This window comes from Bombyx mandarina, chromosome 23 (genome assembly GCF_030267445.1).
Source record: "Bombyx mandarina strain Sakado chromosome 23, ASM3026744v2".
NCBI classification, from domain to species: Eukaryota; Metazoa; Arthropoda; class Insecta; order Lepidoptera; family Bombycidae; genus Bombyx; species Bombyx mandarina.
The window spans coordinates 19,642,647-19,662,311 of record NC_143229.1 but is presented as its reverse complement, the minus strand read 5'-3'; the positions used below and the strand labels follow the sequence as shown (position 1 = coordinate 19,662,311).

The following is a 19,665-nucleotide window of genomic DNA, read 5'->3' as shown; positions in this document are numbered from 1 at the left end:
AGATGTACTTTAGTGCGAGGGAAGTGGTTCTCAAAGTATCGGGCTGGGATAACCTGGGCGGTTTTTGTGATGCGTCAAAGGATTTTTTTTAACAAGACTTTTTTACCATATTTTACCTTTCTTGACACTTACTTATACAAAAATATTTACCACAAATGTGATTAGTGATTTGAAAATTGGAGGATATTTGATGATATTAGACTTAAAACTATAGAATTAGTATATTACATTAGGTATTAACATACGTGTATACGGCGATTTCGATGATGATCGATCCCAGTCCAAGACATTGTTTTTTTTTATTGCTCAGATGGGTGGATGAGCTGGCCCACCTGGTTAATCCTGGTTAAATCCTTACCGGAGCCCATAGACATCTTCAAATCGAAACGCATTACTGCTTCACGATAAAACCACCACTAATTGTGATGCCACGGGCACAACAAACAGCTGTTCACCACTGTAAATGCTCTCCAAGCTTCGTTCAAAGCGTCACATATCATAGTGCTCACGAAACACCAGGCGGTGATTATCCCAAAATTGTATGATACTACAGAGGTGGTACAGTGATCTTAATTTTTTTTTCATGTCAAAATACGTTTAAATACACAGATGCCGGTGCGGAATATTATCTGAACCACGTCAAGAAGACTGGCCGTAAAGAGATTAATGTAGAAGACCTTAGCGAGAAGTTTGAGATGGGAGCCAACACTTTCTCTATAGAAATCGGTGAAGCTGTGAAGTTGCCGTTGAGATTGCCAGATGAGCCTGCCGGAGTAACTAACTGTCTAGTTTATTTATTACCTTTAAAGGCGAGGTGCATGATGGTTAATCGCACGGGGTTACCATCAGTCGCGGAGATCAGCAATGCCATGGGCACAGCCTAGCTGCTGTGTATGGTGTTCTCAAGGGGAGAATCCACTCCAGAGCTGAACTGTACGAGGATCATGATGCCTATTTGATCGAGTGGTTGCCATGAGTCCCAAAGATCAGCAATGCAATAGCCTATCTGCTGTGTATCGTGTGCTCAAGTGGAGAATCCACTCCAGAGCTGAATTGTAGATCGTCGAAAAAAACGCACTGTGGATATGCCCATGGAATAATTCGTCAGAGCACTCCTAATGGAAGATACGGCGCAAAACACTACATATATAATACGGTTCCCGGGTCCATCGATATGGCAACATTGATGTCGCTCACTAGGGTAGCGACTGATCTATTAGCCTTTCAAACCGGAACAAATTTTTAGTTTGTGGATGAATTTGGGATTTTGGGAACTGGTCGTTTTTTTCTACTGTTGCTGTACACGAGATCATCTACATCTGGTGTTTAAAGGTTACTGGATTTCACAGACATCACAACAGCGTTGGTACTACCACGAATGAACTATACTCCGAACCAGAACCAGTGACCGCTTCGTGGCTCAACTAATTATGGACAGGTTTATGAATAGGTTTATTAGGATCTCACTGGCTTCATATCTGACGATAGGCTATCATGACAAGACTTATTATAACAAAACCTTACGTATGTCAATTTGGATGACATTAGGAAGGTGAAGAGGAAGAGTCTGGTGATAAAGATGAGGTGGGAGAAGAGCTGGAAGAAGAGGAAGAGGAAGCACCTATGAAACGTGAGCTATTAAAAATTCTCTTGCCTCTGTTTGAAGGACCAGTTCAAACCAGTGTGCCCTACTTCGTGCTAAATGGCACGATGATAAAGACAAAGCTTTAGATGCATTTGGCGCGGAAAAAGCCGTAAAAGAAAGATTCGTGGCCCACGAACTGCATATATTCTAGTCTGAAACCCAAGATAGCACATTAAACTTGACGTCTCAAAAGAGGTGATGGGGTTATGCAGATACTGTACTCCAATATCCAGTCGGAAGGTCCTATGTAGCCTGTAGGATCTATAATTTAAAAAAAATCTGTAACCTTTGGAAGCTTTGGAGGAATCAGAACTTATCTCACGTTTATCTCACTATTCATTTCAGAAATAAAAGATGCACTGTTCAAACTGTGGAATGACGACACAAAGCCGACGACGATCAGCTTGCTGGTAGGTGATTACCATCAGCTAGGCGTGTGGATGGCGTCGAGCGGGAAAGTCGTTGCGTTCGACCCTGCGCCCACAGTGGGGAAGGGAATGCTGACCGCACAAAGGATCAAGAAAGGTCAGTATCATGTAGATGACCCAAAATCATTGACTTGAAAATAAAGATTGGAGAACTGAACCTCTTTATCGTGCAGGTGATGAGCTCCGCCTGCAAAGAATTAAAGATGAAATGGCTGGTGAAGACGCAGGTGGAGATGAAGAGGCGGAAGATGAGGAGGAAGCTGGTGGCGGTAAGCGTGAACACTATTTGATTAAATTTACAATTTTAGGATTTATGAATTTGTGGCTGTTTCTCCATAAAAATAAAAATAAATTACAGTTGTATTCAGAACAAAATATTTTTGTACAGAAATTTTTATTGATAAGAACTTTTTGTTTTTCCTGCTGATTCAAATTAGCCTACTTTATAAAATATCAATAAATCTACGAATTAGACAAAATGTGATTGTCTTGCATCACGAAGATTTTTGGAAGCATGGTTCAAAGTTGTGTCAGGATTTGACTTCAAAGTAAAAGAGTATTGGTTAGTTTTATCCTTGGTGAGATAGCTAATAAAATTACGGTAGTATCCTCGATCAGAGGTAGAGATGAATCGGATTTATTAGAACAGACCCGAGTATTAGGTATTTTACGAGATTAGGCTGCACCTAATCCCATTTTCTGAATGTGTATACTCCACCTGTTTCACCTAATCTCCGTATTCTTAAAACATAAAATAGAATGTTCAACATACGCTCCAGCCAGTTCCTGTGCTATCTCACTCATTTACACGTTGCAACGTATCTCACAATACCTAAATGCCTAATCCTAATCATTCAAATAATGATCCAACGATCACATTAATCAAATCCTAATAACGAACTCAGAACTTGAGATTAGGAATAAGCAGATTGAGTTTGCTTGCTAAGTAAAGTATTGGTTGTGAATGAGATAGGAAGATTATGTGGATTAGGTATTTGGATTAGGTATTTCTTAAGATTAGGAACAGGTGGACCTAGTATCTGATTTACCTAGTACGACCCATCTCTAATCAGAGGGCGAGGAAGTGCCGGAGCCGGTTCCGGAGTTTGTGCCCCCGGAATCTGCCGCTGCCCTAATGGTGTTCGCGAGCCCAGGGGAGCTCATCGACAAGTTGGGTGAGTGTGTGATGGCAAGCTTTTGGTCAGCTTGATTAGGTGGGAACATGAGGTAGAAATGTTTGAGCTTATAAAGAGGTTGGTGGCTGGTTAAAAGGCAAGGAGCTTCAGGAGAGTAGGTTGCTACTACTAGAGTGGGTTAAGGATAAGTAGGTGCAGCAGCTTGGACTCGCGTGTACTGGGACAAATAACCAGATACATGCAAATCAATTCAGATTCCTCTGACCAGCTTCTAAGGAAATGAATTGAAAAGAAATGAATTCTTTGAAAATGTAGCTTGATATTTTTTTTTATTGTTTAGTTGCTTGGACGAGCTCACAGCCCACCTGGTGTTAACTGGTTACTGCAGCCCATGGACATCTACAACGTAAATACGCCACCCACCTTGAGGTTCAATTCGTGTTCGTTTTAATTCGTTTCATCTTAAAATTCATTCAAGCCGTGTATGTAAATTTGTGATGGGTGGTGGCGTTTTGTCATGGCCATTGACTCTTATGAAATGTATGCCTGCTGAACTGTGAAGTCGTCTGATCTAATGCAGTAAAATCCTTGATTAGTGATCCAAGGGGGCCTCGATCGCAAGCAATGTCTAGCACCGTACAAGCTGTATGGTGTTACCGTGAAGAATGAGCTTAGTTCGGTTCTGAAGGAGAAGAGGCCGAGCTCGAGAGATGACGCGGGAGACGGCGGTGAAGAAGGTTTGTATGCTGCTATTGCTATTGGTAGCGAAAGTCATTGAAACAGTAGTTTTATGAATCAGAAGTGAAATATTATTAGGAAAATAACAGCTACCCCCTCAAAGGGAATTTTAAGTAACACGATCTTTAACACTGAACATACCATAACGGGTCAAAAGCGCGGATTGCTTTTGCACTTTTGACTTCATGACTTTTTCTTACGAATTAATCTACATTTACTAAACTTTTTTTTTTGTTTTGTTTCAAGTGTAGTAAGTATAGGTATGATTAGTGTTAACAATGAGATTAAATAAATTAATATAAATAACTAAATATTTACTAACAATCACGCCACGATAACTGCTCCCGTGCTAAGTTCGTAAAGAGCTTGTGTTACAGGTACCAGATAACGGAAATAAATGTAGGTAAGATTTTTATTATACACATACAGATATTCAATATACATCCATAACCCTGGAAAAGACATTTTATATTCATCATACAAATATCCTCCCTTGGCGGGATTCGAACCCGCGACCCCCTTGCGTAGTGACCATGTCACTTACCACTACACCAGACGGCCGTTTAATTGATTGATTTACATTCAGATTTTAGATTTTACGGTAGGCGGCGGCTTGGCTCTACCCCTGGCATTGCTGAAGTCCATGGGTGACGGTAACGACTCAGCATCACGTAGGCTGTATGCTCGTCTGCCAGAAAGGGAAAAAAAGATTGCATGCTCTAAGTGTGCCTTTATGACAATTAAACTAAATTTAAGAACCAATCAAACAGTAAAATGAATGGACTTAAAAAGCATACCGAGTCAAACCTGCAGAGCTTCCGTAGTGCTTTTTATAAGGTAGCGATAATTGACGCTCAAATTATAATGTCAAAAATAGTTTAACATCTAACAGTAGTATAATTCTGATTGGCGGTACGAGCTTGAACGGATATAACTGGTGTTTTTTTTTTTTTTTTTTATTGCTTAGATGGATGGACGAGCTCACAGCCCACCTGATGTTAAGTGGTTACTGGAGCCCATAGACATCTACAACGTAAATGCGCCACCCACCTCGAGATATAAGTTCTAAGGTCTCACTATAGTTACAACGGCTACCCCACCCTTCGAACCGAAACGCATTACTGCTTCACGGCGGAAATAGGCGGGGTGGTGGTACCTACCCGTGCGGACTCCCAAGAGGTCCTACCACCAGTGATTACGCAAATTATAATTTTGCGGGTTTGGTTTTTATTACACGATGTTATTTCTTCACCGTGGAAGTCAATCGTGAACATTTGTTAAGTACATATTTCATTAGAAAAATTGGTACCCGCCTGCCGGATTCGAACACCGGTGCATCGCGTCATACGAATGCACCGACGTCTTATCCTTTAGGCCATGACGACTTCATAATTATTTTATTAGATTATCAGATTATTAGATTATTAGATTATCAATTCTCATGTCTGGTGGGTGATGGGTGGATGTGGATGAGTGGACTAGGCAACTGGCTGTATACTGTTGGCACTTGGTCTAGAAAAACCCTTTCCACCATCTCCGTTGCTGTGGAGGAATAATTAACGAATTCACCCATTTAGGTACTGGTGGTAGGACCTCTTGTGAGTCCACGCTGGTAGGTACCACCACCACCCTGCCTATTTCTGCCGTGAAGCAGTAACGCGTTTCGGTTTGAAGGGTGGGGCAGCCGTTGTAACTATACTGAGATTTTAGAACTTATATCTCAAGGTGGGTGGCGCATTTACATTGTAGATGTCTATGGGCTTCAGTAACCACTTAACACCAGGTGGGCTGTGAGGCTCGTCCACCCATCTAAGCAAAAAAAAAAAGAATACATAGCATCTACACCAGAGCACAGAGATCGCTTTTACTGTTTACAAGGTCTTTCGTGAGACTTTCCTAGTTTGTACCTATTTTTGCATTATCCTGTAAATTGAATGGAATAACAAACTCTATGCAACGCAAATGAGGTTTCAAGCCCTTTTCTCAAGGTAGGGGGTATTCAAGTTGTGGGGCAGGAGAACTTTTAGCCAGCTCTAGCAATTACAAAAGTCCCCGGATGATTTGGTTTAGATGAGGAAGAGAGCTTAGTGGAACCACTGGACGACTCCTGCGTGGGGAAGTACATGGACCGCATCAGCCGCGTCCTAGCTTCGGTCAGAGGAAGACTGGCACAAGACGAGGAATTCTTTTTAGAGCATCGGAACAGAGATCACCAGGTTTGTGTGTTTTGTATGCCTTCAGTTTCGTGCGATTTCGCTGGACACCGTTGGATAGCGATGACTAATGGTTTAGGGCGTTTTGGGAAGTGAAATATTTAATAATTATAATATAAAAAAATACATAATTATTAAAATAAATAATAATTAATATAAATAATTAAATAATACAACTGGTTAATCCGAGCGTTTATTCGCGACTGAACTTAACTAAAAGTAAAAAGCAACGGAGCTTGCGGGCGATAATTATTAAAATAAATAATAATTAATATAAATAATTAAATAATACAACTGGTTAATCCGAGCGTTTATTCGCGACTGAACTTAACTAAAAGTAAAAAGCAACGGAGCTTGCGGGCGCAGCCACATGTTATGACTACGCACAATTTTGTTTGGGTACGTAACGACCTGTATCCCTACTCGTTCTTTGACTATTCAAATGATTCACTCAATGAATCCTGTTTCTAGGACGCGGCGAACTCTATAATGGGTATAGTGGTCGAGAACATCGAACCTCACATCCACTGGAAGCCGCAGCTGATCGACGGAATCCTCAAGTACGGAGACAGAGTCCACACGCTGTCCCTGCCTAGAGCTTCTGCTCCGCCAGGACTACGCCCCAACGAGATTATCGACCAGTTCCACGTCACTAATTTTAATGTAAATACACTTTTAGTCATTGTATTGCAAACTTTTGCTATGCATTGAATTTACTTAGTTTCACAGTATCACAAATCTCCATCATCTTCGAAACGGTCACATACCCGTAGCCATTAACCTAGACCATTTTGAGATGATGCTATTTTTGGATTTTTATCTTGAAACTCTTAGGCCATTGATTGAGGAGGAATCAGTACGAGAGCTGTGTACCAAAAATCATGGAGATATTAATTGCAGGCTATTGCGGTATGCCTAATCCGTGTTTTGATTGGAATCTGATGCTAAATTATCTCTCTTGCTTTCTAATTCTATCAACTCTAGGTCAGACTAGAGATTGAGAGCGAAGCTGTGACGGGCGACCTGAAAGCTGGAGAAACAGGTGCCGTACTCAACTTGAAAAGAGCCATCAATAGATTCTTTGAAAGCGTGAGTGGAATTTTCGTTCCCTAATTAACTTTGTCATTTCGTAAAATTTCAAGTGTAGCTTGGATCCAATTTTCAGAGAGGTTTTTGCTTTAAGACTTCGATTGGAAAGGAAACGTAACGTAAATATATTGAGATAATTTGTAAAGCAGCTGTTTGACATGAAGCAATTCTGTTGGGTCAAGCAATCAGTTAAGCCGTCTTTATCCTACAGCAGTTGAAATTTCGACCTCAAGCCTAAATGTGTCTCTAGCCTACTGTAGCTATTTGATGCCATATCAGCATTATTGCATTGTCATCATATAACTTAATCTTTGGTACCAGTACAAGCACGGAGTGATTTGCGCTAAGTCATACTGCGTTGCGGTGTGGAAAGCCACAGACGACAAGGCTATTTGCCTGTGGGAGCCTCATGCTGTAGGTCCCAATGGAAGAACGTCTCCTGGAGGGGCGGCGGCCCTCGTCGTCTATTCCAATGTCGAAGACCTGGCCAGTACTATAGCAAGTAACGTTGAGGGACTGGAGAGACCGGGATCTAACAGGTGAGCAGCAGTTTCCGGATGCAATGACCAATGGGGGATGGAGCTGGAGCAGCAGTAGTGTATTAAGAGGTTTCCATAGTAAAGAAAATCCTAGTTTAGAGGCCAGGGGATTGTGTGTGATCTTTACATGTCTCCAATTATCTATTTACTCGGCTGTAGGGTAACAGCCGATAGTGTGGTCAATGTCAAGTCTCCTTGGAAATGAAGGACCATGGGATTATCAAACCAAGATAAGCCTGGAGAGTACGCTTGTTTGTAAATGCCAAACCCAGACATTCATAGACATTGGTAATGACAGAGACAATATCGAGTAGCCGTGCTTACTGCTGATAGCTTTATTGGAAAAAGAAGACATTGCGATGTAGCTGAATGGTTTTTATTACAAAAGTGATCTTCGTTTTCTGTAGGCGGACGAAGCTATGTTCTGTTACACGTGCACTTGAATTCCAACTTAATATAAAAATGCAAACTAAAGTATTCCGGAATGCATTGTCATTATATAAACTAATTTGTTACAAAAAATGCGGCAGAACAGATTTGGCTTTAGTGGCGGAAACATTATAATTTGTACTAGTTCTTATTTCAATTAAAATCAGTGTCAGGCACAGTTTCCTTTTTTTAAAGAGCTCTTGGACTGGACCCCCTGTAACATTTCCATTTGAGCTCACGATTTTGACTTATCTTCCCCATAAGTACCGATTATCAATCACATCATTTCTTCTCGAGGTTCTGCATAACATCTGTGAAAGTGTTTTGGGAGTTTGCCAAGCTGTCGGGTCCGGTGTCGCAGCAGGGCAAGGTGCCCGACGAGGGTTACGAGTGGAAAGTGCTGAGCGCGTACGTGGAGACCGCGCGTGGCAAGACCATACTTCGCGGGACCAGACCGCCCGATCTTGTCAAGTTAGTGTAGCCTGAGGATTTGCTAGTAAAGGGTCTTGTTTTATGTGTAATTGTTGGTCCAAGCTCAGTTTTCAATGGTAGCCTCCACAGCTATAGCTTCTGTCCTTCGAATGGCTTACTTTGCAGCAATAATAGGCATGTAGGTAGTACCAGTCTGAACGGACCGACGTCTATTGACATGAAAGCGACATAATATTGTCATTAAAACTGTAAACTACTAGCGTATGATATGGCGGACTTTTCTATTTATTTGACACTTATCGTTATATTTTGGATAATTCACATTATAATTGGATATAAACTATAGCCTATGTAATATTCTGATGTGTAAGCTACATTATTATAAAGTTTCACTAAAATCCATTTAGTATTTTTTGCGTGAACGAGTAACAAACACACATCCATACATTCTTACAAACTTTCGCGTTTATACATTTATACAAATCAATAAAATTGGAGTGTCTGTTTGTAATGTTAAAATAACCTCTTTTTACTATATGCGTAAACATGTATACACAGTACAGTACATATTATACCAAAATAAATTTTTTTTTAATTGTTTATTCCGGCTAATCTCTGGAACGGCTGGACCGATTTTGTTGAGACTTTCACTGATAGGTAGCTGATGATATAAGGAGTAACTTAGGCTACTTTTTTAGAGTAACTTCAACCCGCGGTACGACGATAACCGCGGGTAGCATCGCGGGACTCAGCTAGTAACACATATACATTTACATATTAGTAGGATTCGTAAATCTGCTTGGTGGTAGGCCCTGTTGTAATCTCGTTTGGGTGGGTAGCACCATCCTGTCTGTACTTAAAACTTCTACCTTATGTCATACGTGATGAGTTTCAGCAGGACTTGGCACGATGGTAAATTTGCACCTTGACTTATATTATTACACCGAGTGTACACTTTGCTCAGGTTCACGAGGGATGCGTTACTGCAATCATCTTGCGGTGCCATAGTGGCTGCTTGCATGTCTCACGTGAGGCGGCCCCCGCTGTGGACACGGAAAACTGTTGATGAGGTTGGATTCATGACTTGTGACGTATATTCTGTGGTGAAAGATGTTTAAAGAAACTTAATTGGTGGCGACTTTGATGGCTTCTTGCCTGAATGAGGCAGGTTTCTATTAGTAAGCTCGTCTAATTTGGACTCTTTAAGTGATGGGTTGTTGGTAAGTTGGCTGTCATTTCTAGACCATACGTTCCAGAGAATAGTTATCATTTCAGCGTTTTTGATGTCTCTCTCTCTCTTTGCGGGGAGAGAACTCGAATCTGCCCAAGCTCTATATCTTCTGATTAGTTTCGTTGGTAGATCCAAAACCAAATAGTATTCAATGGTCGCCTAAGCCTTGGGCCAGTGACCAAGTGACCAATTTAAGGTCTGGGCTATAACATAGTGGAAAGCAATTTTTTTTAATACCCTTGTAAGCAGACGTCCATACGCCCCACCTGATGGTGTGCGAATACCGGTATGGACGTCAGCAATGCCATAAGGGCCTCTAATTGTAATTAGGTACTCTCCACAAGCCTCCATAATACTCAGATAATTGCAATTCTTTTGAGTGCACCGCCACCACCGTAATTGTGTTTGTCAGATTATGGCGGTGGCCGGCCACTTGTTCAATGCGTCCCTCGGATCGTTGGGCTACGAATTCAGACCCGGCGAGGACGTGTTGCTGCCATTACAAGTGAGTTTTAGTTTACAGATGACATGTTTACGATATGAGAATGTCAACCGTCGCACTGAAGTCATTATGTCGATTTCTTCTTTTTTTTTTATTGCGCTTGTAGGCAGACGAGCACACGGCCCATCTGATCGTGAGTGGTTACTGTCGCCCATGGACTTCAGCAATGCCAGGGGCAGAGCCAAGCCGCTGCCTACCACTTAATACTCTCCACAAACCTCGTTTAAAGAAGGACTTCTGTTACTAAGAATATCTAGTAGACTCTGGGGAAGACGAATCCGAAGATGTTGAGAATGAATCTATTTTTAAGAGACTTTAAATCTATGTCACATTAAGAAACAAAAGAAGGCATAGTTTGTCAATCCAAATGCTGTGCAACAGAAGTCGATGTGATTACTTGAGTGCGCCGCGTAGGGCACCGGTGACCTGCACGAAAGTCAAAAGTGTTAATTAACATGATGTAAGGAAAAGTTTTTTTGTTATCACCCTTGTAGAGAGACGAGCATACGGCCCATCTGATGGTGAATGGTTACCGTGGCCCATGGACGTCAGCAGTGCCAGGGGCAGAGCCAAGCGGCTACCTATCGCTAAGTACCGTAGATTGGGGGCAATAGGGAGTAGGAGTAGAATAGGGACAAATCTTGGTTGTCACAATGCTTTTCTGGAGTTGAATAGAAAAGGACTTTTATTTAGTTTTTAAGAATATTAAATAGTTTAATTTAGTCATCAGAGTTTTGTAACTAATTAAAGATATTGAAAAAGTTAATTACCTAAAATTAAGTATCGAAAAACTCTATTGTCCTCATATGTGACCCGATTCACCCCAAAAGCCAAGGTGAACCAGGTCAAGCTAGTTTTTTAAGTTTTTGTGTTTATTTTTCAATGAACTATGTATAATAATGCAACGTATATGAAAATTTAAACCTCCGTAACCATTTTTAATCTCAATTTTATTGGTATTACCGTAAAATAAAAACCGCTGAACATTTGTGTTAGAATTGAAAAGTGTCTCGATTCCCCCCAATCTACTGTACTCAAGTGTAGCAGTGCATACTCATTATCTACCTGACGCTGAGTTTATGCCAAACTTTTGCTCTACATTTGAGAATGACAATAACGTAAGGACGCAGTGGAGGGTTGGGGGAGAGGTTCTGTCGTAACGTCAGGTCGTTGTAACTTGAACTTTTTCGTGTAAGGTATTGAAACGTTTCATACTGGGCGTGAACTACGTCCGCTACGAACTGGATGCAGTGTACAGCGGGAAGCTCGCGCAGAAGGAGCCCACGGAAATGACCGTCAGGTTATAAGTTCGAATTTTAGAAATGTGAAATAGAAATATTAGAAGTAGCTGTTGGGCATTTAAAATTAACATTATTATATCTCACCTACCCACAAAGATTCTCATCATTAACGCCCCCGCAACTGGTGTAGGGAGTCCAACACTCTTATAAATATTAGCCTATCCATTAAGTACATGCACTTTTTACATAGATCGAATCCCGTAGGCGGGTACCGATTTTTCTAATGAGATACGTACCCAACAAGATTGACTTCTACGATTGTAATAGAAATCAAATCCGCAAATTTATAATTTGTGTAATTACTGGTGGTTAGACCTCGCTTATTTCTGCCCTGAAGCAGTAATGTGTTTCGGTTTGAAGGGCGGGGCAGCCGTTGTAACTATACTGAGACCTTAAAAGTCATATCTCAAGGTGGGTAGCGGTATTTACGTTGTAGATGTCTATGGGCTCCAGTAGCCACTTAACACCAAGGTGGGCCGTGAGCTCGTCCACCCATCTAAGCAATAAACAAAAAAAATGCTAGTTGGAGCCGTTTCAATTTCATGTCTATTGAACTATGACGTCACTGCTTACGTGTGTTACGCTATTTTATGCTATAGACGAGTTTGAGTATTTAAACTATCGAAATAATGGCAACTAATGCTGGTTGCTGGTGGCAAAGCGTTTTGTAAGCTATGATGGCGCGACACCATCCTGCCTATGTCTTCCATAGAGCAGTCACACTTTCCAGTTTGAAGGGTGGAGTAGCCGCAATACCATTGTCAAAATTCAACCTCGCTTCTCAAGATGGCGGTTGGCATTCGCGCCGTGCGAGCCAATTTACTCAGCCGCAGTAGACGTCCAAAATAAATACACTGGGGACCAAATATCATCGCTTAAGTAACAATAGCAATATTGGCTAATTCTTAGTATTGACAAAAATCATAAAGATCTTTCTGCTGTTACGCGCTGGGGTTCGGTATAAATAAAATTTCACCAAAGTAGAACTAAAAACTGTATTCAACACTTAGAACACTCCACTACACTTTAAAATTCTCAATTCAATCCTATCTCTCTCACTCAGTTATATTCCATATCTGACATTCCTCTATACATACCATTAGGTACCTACATTCCTACATAAAACTAAAAGTATGTGTTCTATTGTCTCATCGTAAAAAATCTTCTTCTTCTTAATTTTTTTTTTGGCTCTGGCACGGTTTGTGCATTAGCCAGCGTCAAGTATTAAGACTTTTATAATTTGCCGTTTTAATTATATACAGTTTATGGATCTAAAAAACGAACGAAACCCAAATGAATCAACTGACAACTGATCAACTGACTTTTCTTCCTTTGTGATTTTAAATTTAATAAAAAACAATAGATCGTTGCATTGTATTTAATTTTATTATTTGCATATAATGTATAAACTAGTTTTTCTTTTTTAACCCCTGACATTGACGTTCTGTTATTTATTTATTACACTTCATATATTTATCTACATTGTTGGATTTAATGCTTAAAGCATTTTCTACCGGTCGACCGAAGGTAGTGCAGAGTAATATGGGGATTTTATGACCTGGTAACTACGACGGTCATGTCTTATTATAATTTATATTCTTATTTTGAGACATTAATCAACTGGGATGAAATTAAATGAAAAAAGATGAGATGTTAAGGGATGAAATATAATCTCAATAAAATGGTGGTTATTTACTGAGACTTTTTCAGTGGGCTTTTTGGAGGATCCCGAGTAGCTAAGTCCGGTGATATTGTTTCATTTTCCCACATTTGTGCACTTTCACAGATACTAAACAGTTAATAAACCACCGTTCACACAACTTTACGCCTCGCGTTCCCGCCAAAAAGTCCTCTTAAAAATTCATTTATGGTTATTGACTCTAGATGTGCTCTGGAGCAGTTCTTTGAGGGTCACACGCACGGGATATTGTGGTCGGTGCCGCACGCCGTGGCCGTGTGGCGGGTGGCGGGGTCGCCGCCCTTCTACATGATGGAGCCCCACGCCTGCGGACCAACGGGCCTGAGGGTTGACGCGCAGGTGCGGCAGATTCGGCCCTCGCAATAGAAAGGCTATGAGGGATATTTCAAGATGGTGAAATGATTGTGGGACGGCTTTACTGGTGGTAGGACCTCTTGTGAGTCCGTACGGGTAGGCACCACTATCCCGCCTATTTCTGCCGTGAAGCAGTAATGCGTTTCGGTTTTATAGGCGGGGCAGCCGTTGTAACTATACTGGGACCTTACAACTCATATCTCAAGGTGGGCAATCGTTGTAGATGTCTATGGGCTCCGGTAACCACTTAACACCAGTGCTGTGAGCTCGTCCACCCATCTAAGCAATAAATAAAAAGATGGTTAAGTGTCTAACGAAGGGGGCTTAGTTTTCAAATTTCTCCCGTGATGTGTAGCCCTGGAGTTAAATCCTCTCCACGTTGCTTACTGAGTGCTATGATATAACGCGCTATGATATGACCTGTTCAAAATAGCCAGTACCAGTTAGTCCCTACTGGCCTGGTATCTAAAGGCCAGATACCGAAGGGAATGGGAGTGCATGTGCCGGACTTACAGTCAGCATTAGGACCATGGGTTGAAGACAACAAAAAAGCGATGATATTTAATTTTAACGGTATAAAGATAATTAAATATCATGATATAAAGATTTAAGACACTCGAAGTTTGTGTTTTGTCAAATTTAACAACTCTTTTGGGCACTTCTTGGTTATCTCAAATAAAAGTTTAAATATTTCGAAGTGTTACACTAGCATTGGGTTTTGTAGTATTGTGACGTCATTGTTTGTGTGCCCGTAGGACGACGGAGCCGCTTGTGTCATGACCTTCACTTCGGCGAAGATGTTGGCGTTCTCGTGAGTTTAATTATATGGTATCTTATTACCATATGGGTAGGGTCGATTAGTGTTACTTAAACGGATTCGCGGGTAGTTTGTATTTTTTTTGAGGTTACGACCTTCTAGATCATACTGGAGACGACAGTAGTGGCTTGATCTGATCTGGAAAAAAAGTGCATGGAAAATGTTATGTTAAAAGAATAACTAAAGGCTAACTTCGTGCTACGACAAGGCCTAGCGAATAGAGGCGCGTAGACGCCATCAGACTTACCAACTAGCGTTCTTGAAAAGCGGTGCCTCCCTCCTAAGAACTGTCATTCATTTTCGTTTGCTAACGTCAAGAAAGGGTTTCTAGATTGTTCTAAAACAGCAAGTGTGATTGGTGTACTCTGTGTTTCTCTTAGCTCGCTCGCCATATTCGGCCCTACGATGTCTGACGATGGTGTTAATAAATGTGGCTCCTCCGACATATATAAATTGTTTTGCTACTGATTTATTTGTCTCCATTTAGTGTGGCGAAACATTTGGTTCCGTCACGCGCTAGCGCAACCTAAGAAATCTAGGAGGCCGTGTTCCCCGAGCCTTTAACAAAAGGCATTGTGCATTTTTACATAAAATAAGAATTTTATTATTTCATTTATTCATTACATTATTATTTTATTATATATTATTTCATTCATTTTAACGGCCGTCTGGTGTAGTGGTAAGTGACATGGTCACTACACAAGGGGGTCGCGGGTTCGAATCCCGCCAAGGGAAGATATTTATATGATAAATATAAATGTCTTTTCCAGGGTTATGGATGTATATTAAATATGTGTATGTGTATAATAAAAATCTTACATTTATTTCCGTTATCTGGTACCTGTAACACAAATTCTTTACGAACTTATCACGGGACCAGTTAACGTGGCGTGACTGTTAGTAAATATTTATTTATTATTATTTATTTATTATTTAGAGCCGCTTTTATTTAAGCGTCTTAAACATGTTCTGAAATTGGTCTCGTCACGTGACGTGGTGACCTCCCAGGTACCTCCAGAACGTGCCAGCTACGGAACGACTGAAGCACGACTTCCAACTGTACGCCATGTCGGTCGCTGTTCACCCGATCTCCAAGACGGGCGGAGTCCAGCCGCCTCTGGTGCGGTCGAAGCCTGGTCTAGCACTAGTACCAGCCACCAGCAAGGTATGTTCGCAGATATGGTGTCTTGAGCAAATATTGATACAGGACCCGCCGATGGATGTTACACAGCGTCCTTTGAAAAGAGACTGGTGGTAGGACCTCTTGTGAGTCCACGCGGGTAGTCACCACCACTACCTGCCTGTTTCTGCCGTGAAGCAGTAATGCGTTTCGGTTCGAAGGGCGGGGCACCCGTTGTAACTATACTGAGACCTTAGAACTCATATCTCAAGGTGAGTGGTGATATTTACGTTGTGGATATCTATGGGCTCCGGTAACCACCTAACATCAGGTGGACCGTGAGCTCGTCCACAAATCTAAGCAAAAAAAATATACTAATCTTGACTTTGTAGAGCGCTGTCTCTGTCGCACGCCACCTATATGACGCTTGTCAGACGTTGTCCAAGTGTGTGGTCCTAATAGATACAATACTGTTGATGTTTTACTCATCAATGCCGCTAATCCACCGTAAACTATGAGTTCTAAGTTTCAGTTTTATAGTTCAATGTCTGCTCCACCTTTCAAACTGGGAGGTATTACTGCTTCGTTTTACAAATAGCTCATGTTATGTTGTCTATCTGGGCGTCCTCACAAGTCGCCTTATCACCAGTAAAATCACCATGGAGCAACTGCTGGGTAATAGCAGTTGAGGCGCTCCTGCTAATGTTGTTCACGGGTCCTGGGTAAAGGTCTGTCACAAGACGTTCGCCCACGAATAATGAATGGTATACCTATTATTGTGGCCATACACCGCAGGTCGGTATTGATGGCACGAAGCGTCGCGCTGACGAGAAGGACAGGAAGCATCCGCCGGGGAGCGCCACGTGCTTAGACGCCCAACGCGCCTCCGAGCTCCAGGATAAAGCCATGAGCAAACTGAAGGGTTAATTGTTTAATGCTTGACGTAGCCTAAAGGATTAGACGCCCTGTGCACTCGTGTTGAGCTATGCGACTCTGCCGATGTTAGAACCCCGCAGGCGGGTACACATGGTCCTAATGAACCATGTGTAGTCTATGTTCACAAATAACTTCCACCCTGAAGGGATAACGTTGTGTATTATCATACCACATCATACCTACAGAAGTTGAAAGCCCACACGAGTAGGTACCACCAGCCTTTGAATATCTCCCGTAAATAAACGACCGTTTGGATTAGGACAGACGGCTGCACAATGGAGATTTCCACCTCATATCTCAAAGTCATTCGGTTAACCTCTTCCGATGGGTCAAGAGTAAACGATTGCTAAGAAACAATTTCTTAGTTATGTCACAATATTATATGGTGTAATTCATACAGTCTTCATACCATAATCGCCTTGCTACTTTTTGTGCGATTTCCAAAATCGTTCCGTGTATTTTTACCTAAATCAATCTAATCTGTATCCTTCGTTGGTTAAGTAAGTGGCTAGCGTGTCTGAGTAATTTTGGATTTTGGATCTGGATGTACTCGATCCGGGAGAAGATGTTGTTCATAATCCAGGTCAACGTAACACGAGCGGATGGTTGGTGTTGAACGACGGGACTCAGTACCTGTCGGCCCAGCATTCTATGTCCTGCAGGAAGTTTACGAAAGCTTCCCGTGGATGTCAGGTAATGTCTCACCTACCCCCTTATAAGTTTATGCGGGTATTACTCTTGGAGTTTGAGGATTTCGCAAGCACTTGACGCGAAATCTACACTAACGTCTATTTTATTAATTTTTCTCTGTCGATTAAGATTTTGACAGCGATGACTTATTTTTAGATTAAAATAAGAAATATCACCGTATAGTTATTGAATACGTGATTGCAATCTGACAATGTGCTCGATTGAAACAGTTTCGTGAAACACATTTTTTTTTTACAATTTGACATTAATATTAATCAAGTTTTAGCAAGTTTAAAATTTTACATACTGCAAAACTGAATGTAAAGGAATGTAGTTTGACGGTGTCACACGTAGCCGTGAGGGCGTTGACCTCGCGCTTCTCAAATGCGTTACATTGCATGCTAAAAATATAACTAAAAGAAGACTCAATTTCTCAATTTATTTTGTTAAGCCATCGTCATCGATTCTCGTAGACGTCAACTCTTGCCGGGGGCTCTATTAGCGTACTTTATTCCAGAGCATTTGGTAAAACAAAAATAAACTCTGAAAATCCTATGATTGACAGATGGTGCGATGGCAAAATAGGAATAGTTAGGTCACTAGGAACAAGTTCTCTGAGAACGTGCTGTTTCTTTAACATTCCGCGTCTGTCATTGCAGGCTTTGGCATGTTCAATAATGGCAGTGGCCATGTCAAGAGTGGAAGACGTGTGCCGTTGGTGCTCCTCCACCCTCGACCAGATTCTGTACAGCGGGGATCAGCTCTACCAGGACAGCTACCTGCACTTTAAGGCCAAATCCAGGATCCTCGGGATCGAACAAGTCAGTGCCAGGAGTTTTGAAATGAAGACACCCAATCAATACCGACTTTACCATAAGGGCACACGGGGCCCGTGCCCAGGACCCCCATTCTCAGGGGCCCCCGAAAGACCGACAATTTCTCTCACACGTTTATTCTCAAAACATTTTTGTCGGGCACATTACACTTTTTTCTTTTCAGAAATCAGTAATCAGAAGGTATTTACAAAGCATATACTATGCCTATAATAGAAGATTTTGCTCAACAGAAATCCCGAAAGAAACCGTTATCGAAATCGTAACCAAAAAACCAGCAGCATTCTCATATCATTAATGACATATTATATCATACTGTATTTGATTACCTATAATAATAATATAATAAATGGTCTCATACTCAGTAAAAAAATGTTATTATAATTAGCTTTTTTTACTTTCCAAAAGGGCCTCAAATTCTTGTGTGCCCAAGGGCCCCATCCTAGTTTAAGTCGTCCCTGCACCCAATGTACACAATATGTATATCGCGTGATGCGACTATACCGGGTTTCAAGCCCCGCATACCAATTAATCTAATGAAATACGTACTTAACTCATGTTCATGAATGAATGATAGTATCGTAAAATAAATATCACTCACAAAAAAATGTGTGCAACAGTTTTCATTCTTTGAGGCAGGCGGGTGGTTAATGATGTCTCGTGCGCCTTTCTGAAAGGATAGCCTCTTCAGAGGGGCCGGAGATCGACATAGCCCGTTCTGATTTACCATCGGCCAGGTATCTGGAAATTAATTCCCCATCTTAAAAAATGGCAGCCGCTGTACAGTAAAGCTTCGACCTCTTGTTCTTAAAGTGGCGGCATGCACGTTGTGGTCTATGGGCCACCCTAAGCGCCTATCAAAATGTGTGAACCGTGGTTGTTTTTTGTTTGTAAAGATTCTGCGTAAATTCTACACGCCCGGTAACTGCGTGTGTAGAGTCGTCATATACAAAGCGAGGCAGACTGGTGTTGTTGATGGAGATTTGGTCTCGCAGGTGAGCTTGTAGATGTTTGAGTTCTATAATTTCCCTGCGGAATTATCTGCGTTGAATAGGTAATTTAGAAACAATGCCGGGATAAATAAATTTCTTTGGTTATTGCCTGGTTCTTAAGCTATTAGCTGATTTGTTGATTCATATTGGTACCTTTGGTTGGAATGTCACAAACAGATTGTCGTAGTTAATATAGCAGTCTTTCAAGTAGCCATATCCAGATTTTTAACTATCCTTGTGCAAAATTTCATCTAAATCCGTTGAGCCATTTTTGTTTGATTGAATAACAAACAATTAGGTTCAACAACAAAAACATTTTGTAGGTTATGGCATAGATTATTATAGTACCGTACTGACGTAATTATCGGTACGTATTTATACTAGTGTATCACATCAGTTTCACAGAGTATTTAAGACCAGATCTTAGCGTCTGTGGGCTGATTTTCTCGCCGGATCTGCTCAGTGGATCGCGAATTCAATCAGATAATGGTCGCATCCACCTGCCCAAGCGTTGCAGTACCTAATGGCTACCAAAATCCAT

The 19,665-nt window shown here is 41.3% G+C and overlaps 1 protein-coding gene and 1 long non-coding RNA gene across 4 annotated transcripts in view; one reads left to right on the top strand and one right to left on the bottom strand.

Moving 5' to 3' along the window:
- The window catches only part of LOC114249927 (uncharacterized), a 48,871-nt gene that overhangs the window by 25,402 nt on the left and 3,804 nt on the right, over window positions 1-19,665 (top strand). The window contains exons 26-46 of the mRNA XM_089737309.1: window positions 610-773; window positions 1,549-1,630; window positions 1,991-2,170; window positions 2,247-2,342; window positions 3,147-3,248; window positions 3,806-3,946; window positions 6,018-6,163; window positions 6,632-6,823; window positions 7,145-7,249; window positions 7,571-7,788; window positions 8,515-8,688; window positions 9,614-9,719; window positions 10,293-10,385; window positions 11,579-11,682; window positions 13,568-13,721; window positions 14,492-14,547; window positions 15,562-15,718; window positions 16,469-16,595; window positions 17,193-17,302; window positions 17,959-18,120; window positions 19,029-19,127. Coding sequence (XP_089593435.1) covers window positions 610-773; window positions 1,549-1,630; window positions 1,991-2,170; window positions 2,247-2,342; window positions 3,147-3,248; window positions 3,806-3,946; window positions 6,018-6,163; window positions 6,632-6,823; window positions 7,145-7,249; window positions 7,571-7,788; window positions 8,515-8,688; window positions 9,614-9,719; window positions 10,293-10,385; window positions 11,579-11,682; window positions 13,568-13,721; window positions 14,492-14,547; window positions 15,562-15,718; window positions 16,469-16,595; window positions 17,193-17,302; window positions 17,959-18,120; window positions 19,029-19,127 — 2,768 coding nt within the window. The remainder of the gene's footprint in view (window positions 1-609; window positions 774-1,548; window positions 1,631-1,990; window positions 2,171-2,246; window positions 2,343-3,146; window positions 3,249-3,805; window positions 3,947-6,017; window positions 6,164-6,631; window positions 6,824-7,144; window positions 7,250-7,570; window positions 7,789-8,514; window positions 8,689-9,613; window positions 9,720-10,292; window positions 10,386-11,578; window positions 11,683-13,567; window positions 13,722-14,491; window positions 14,548-15,561; window positions 15,719-16,468; window positions 16,596-17,192; window positions 17,303-17,958; window positions 18,121-19,028; window positions 19,128-19,665) is intronic.
- Window positions 13,048-19,455, bottom strand: LOC149500264 (uncharacterized). Of its 3 annotated transcripts, XR_016325146.1 has the most exons (5): window positions 19,278-19,455; window positions 18,734-18,873; window positions 16,444-16,588; window positions 15,566-15,788; window positions 13,048-14,691 (listed from the first exon to the last, which is right to left on the bottom strand). It is a non-coding gene; the product is annotated as an uncharacterized LOC149500264 (long non-coding RNA). The 3 variants fall into 3 exon arrangements; XR_016325144.1 differs by having other exon boundaries at window positions 13,048-15,788; XR_016325145.1 differs by lacking the exon at window positions 15,566-15,788.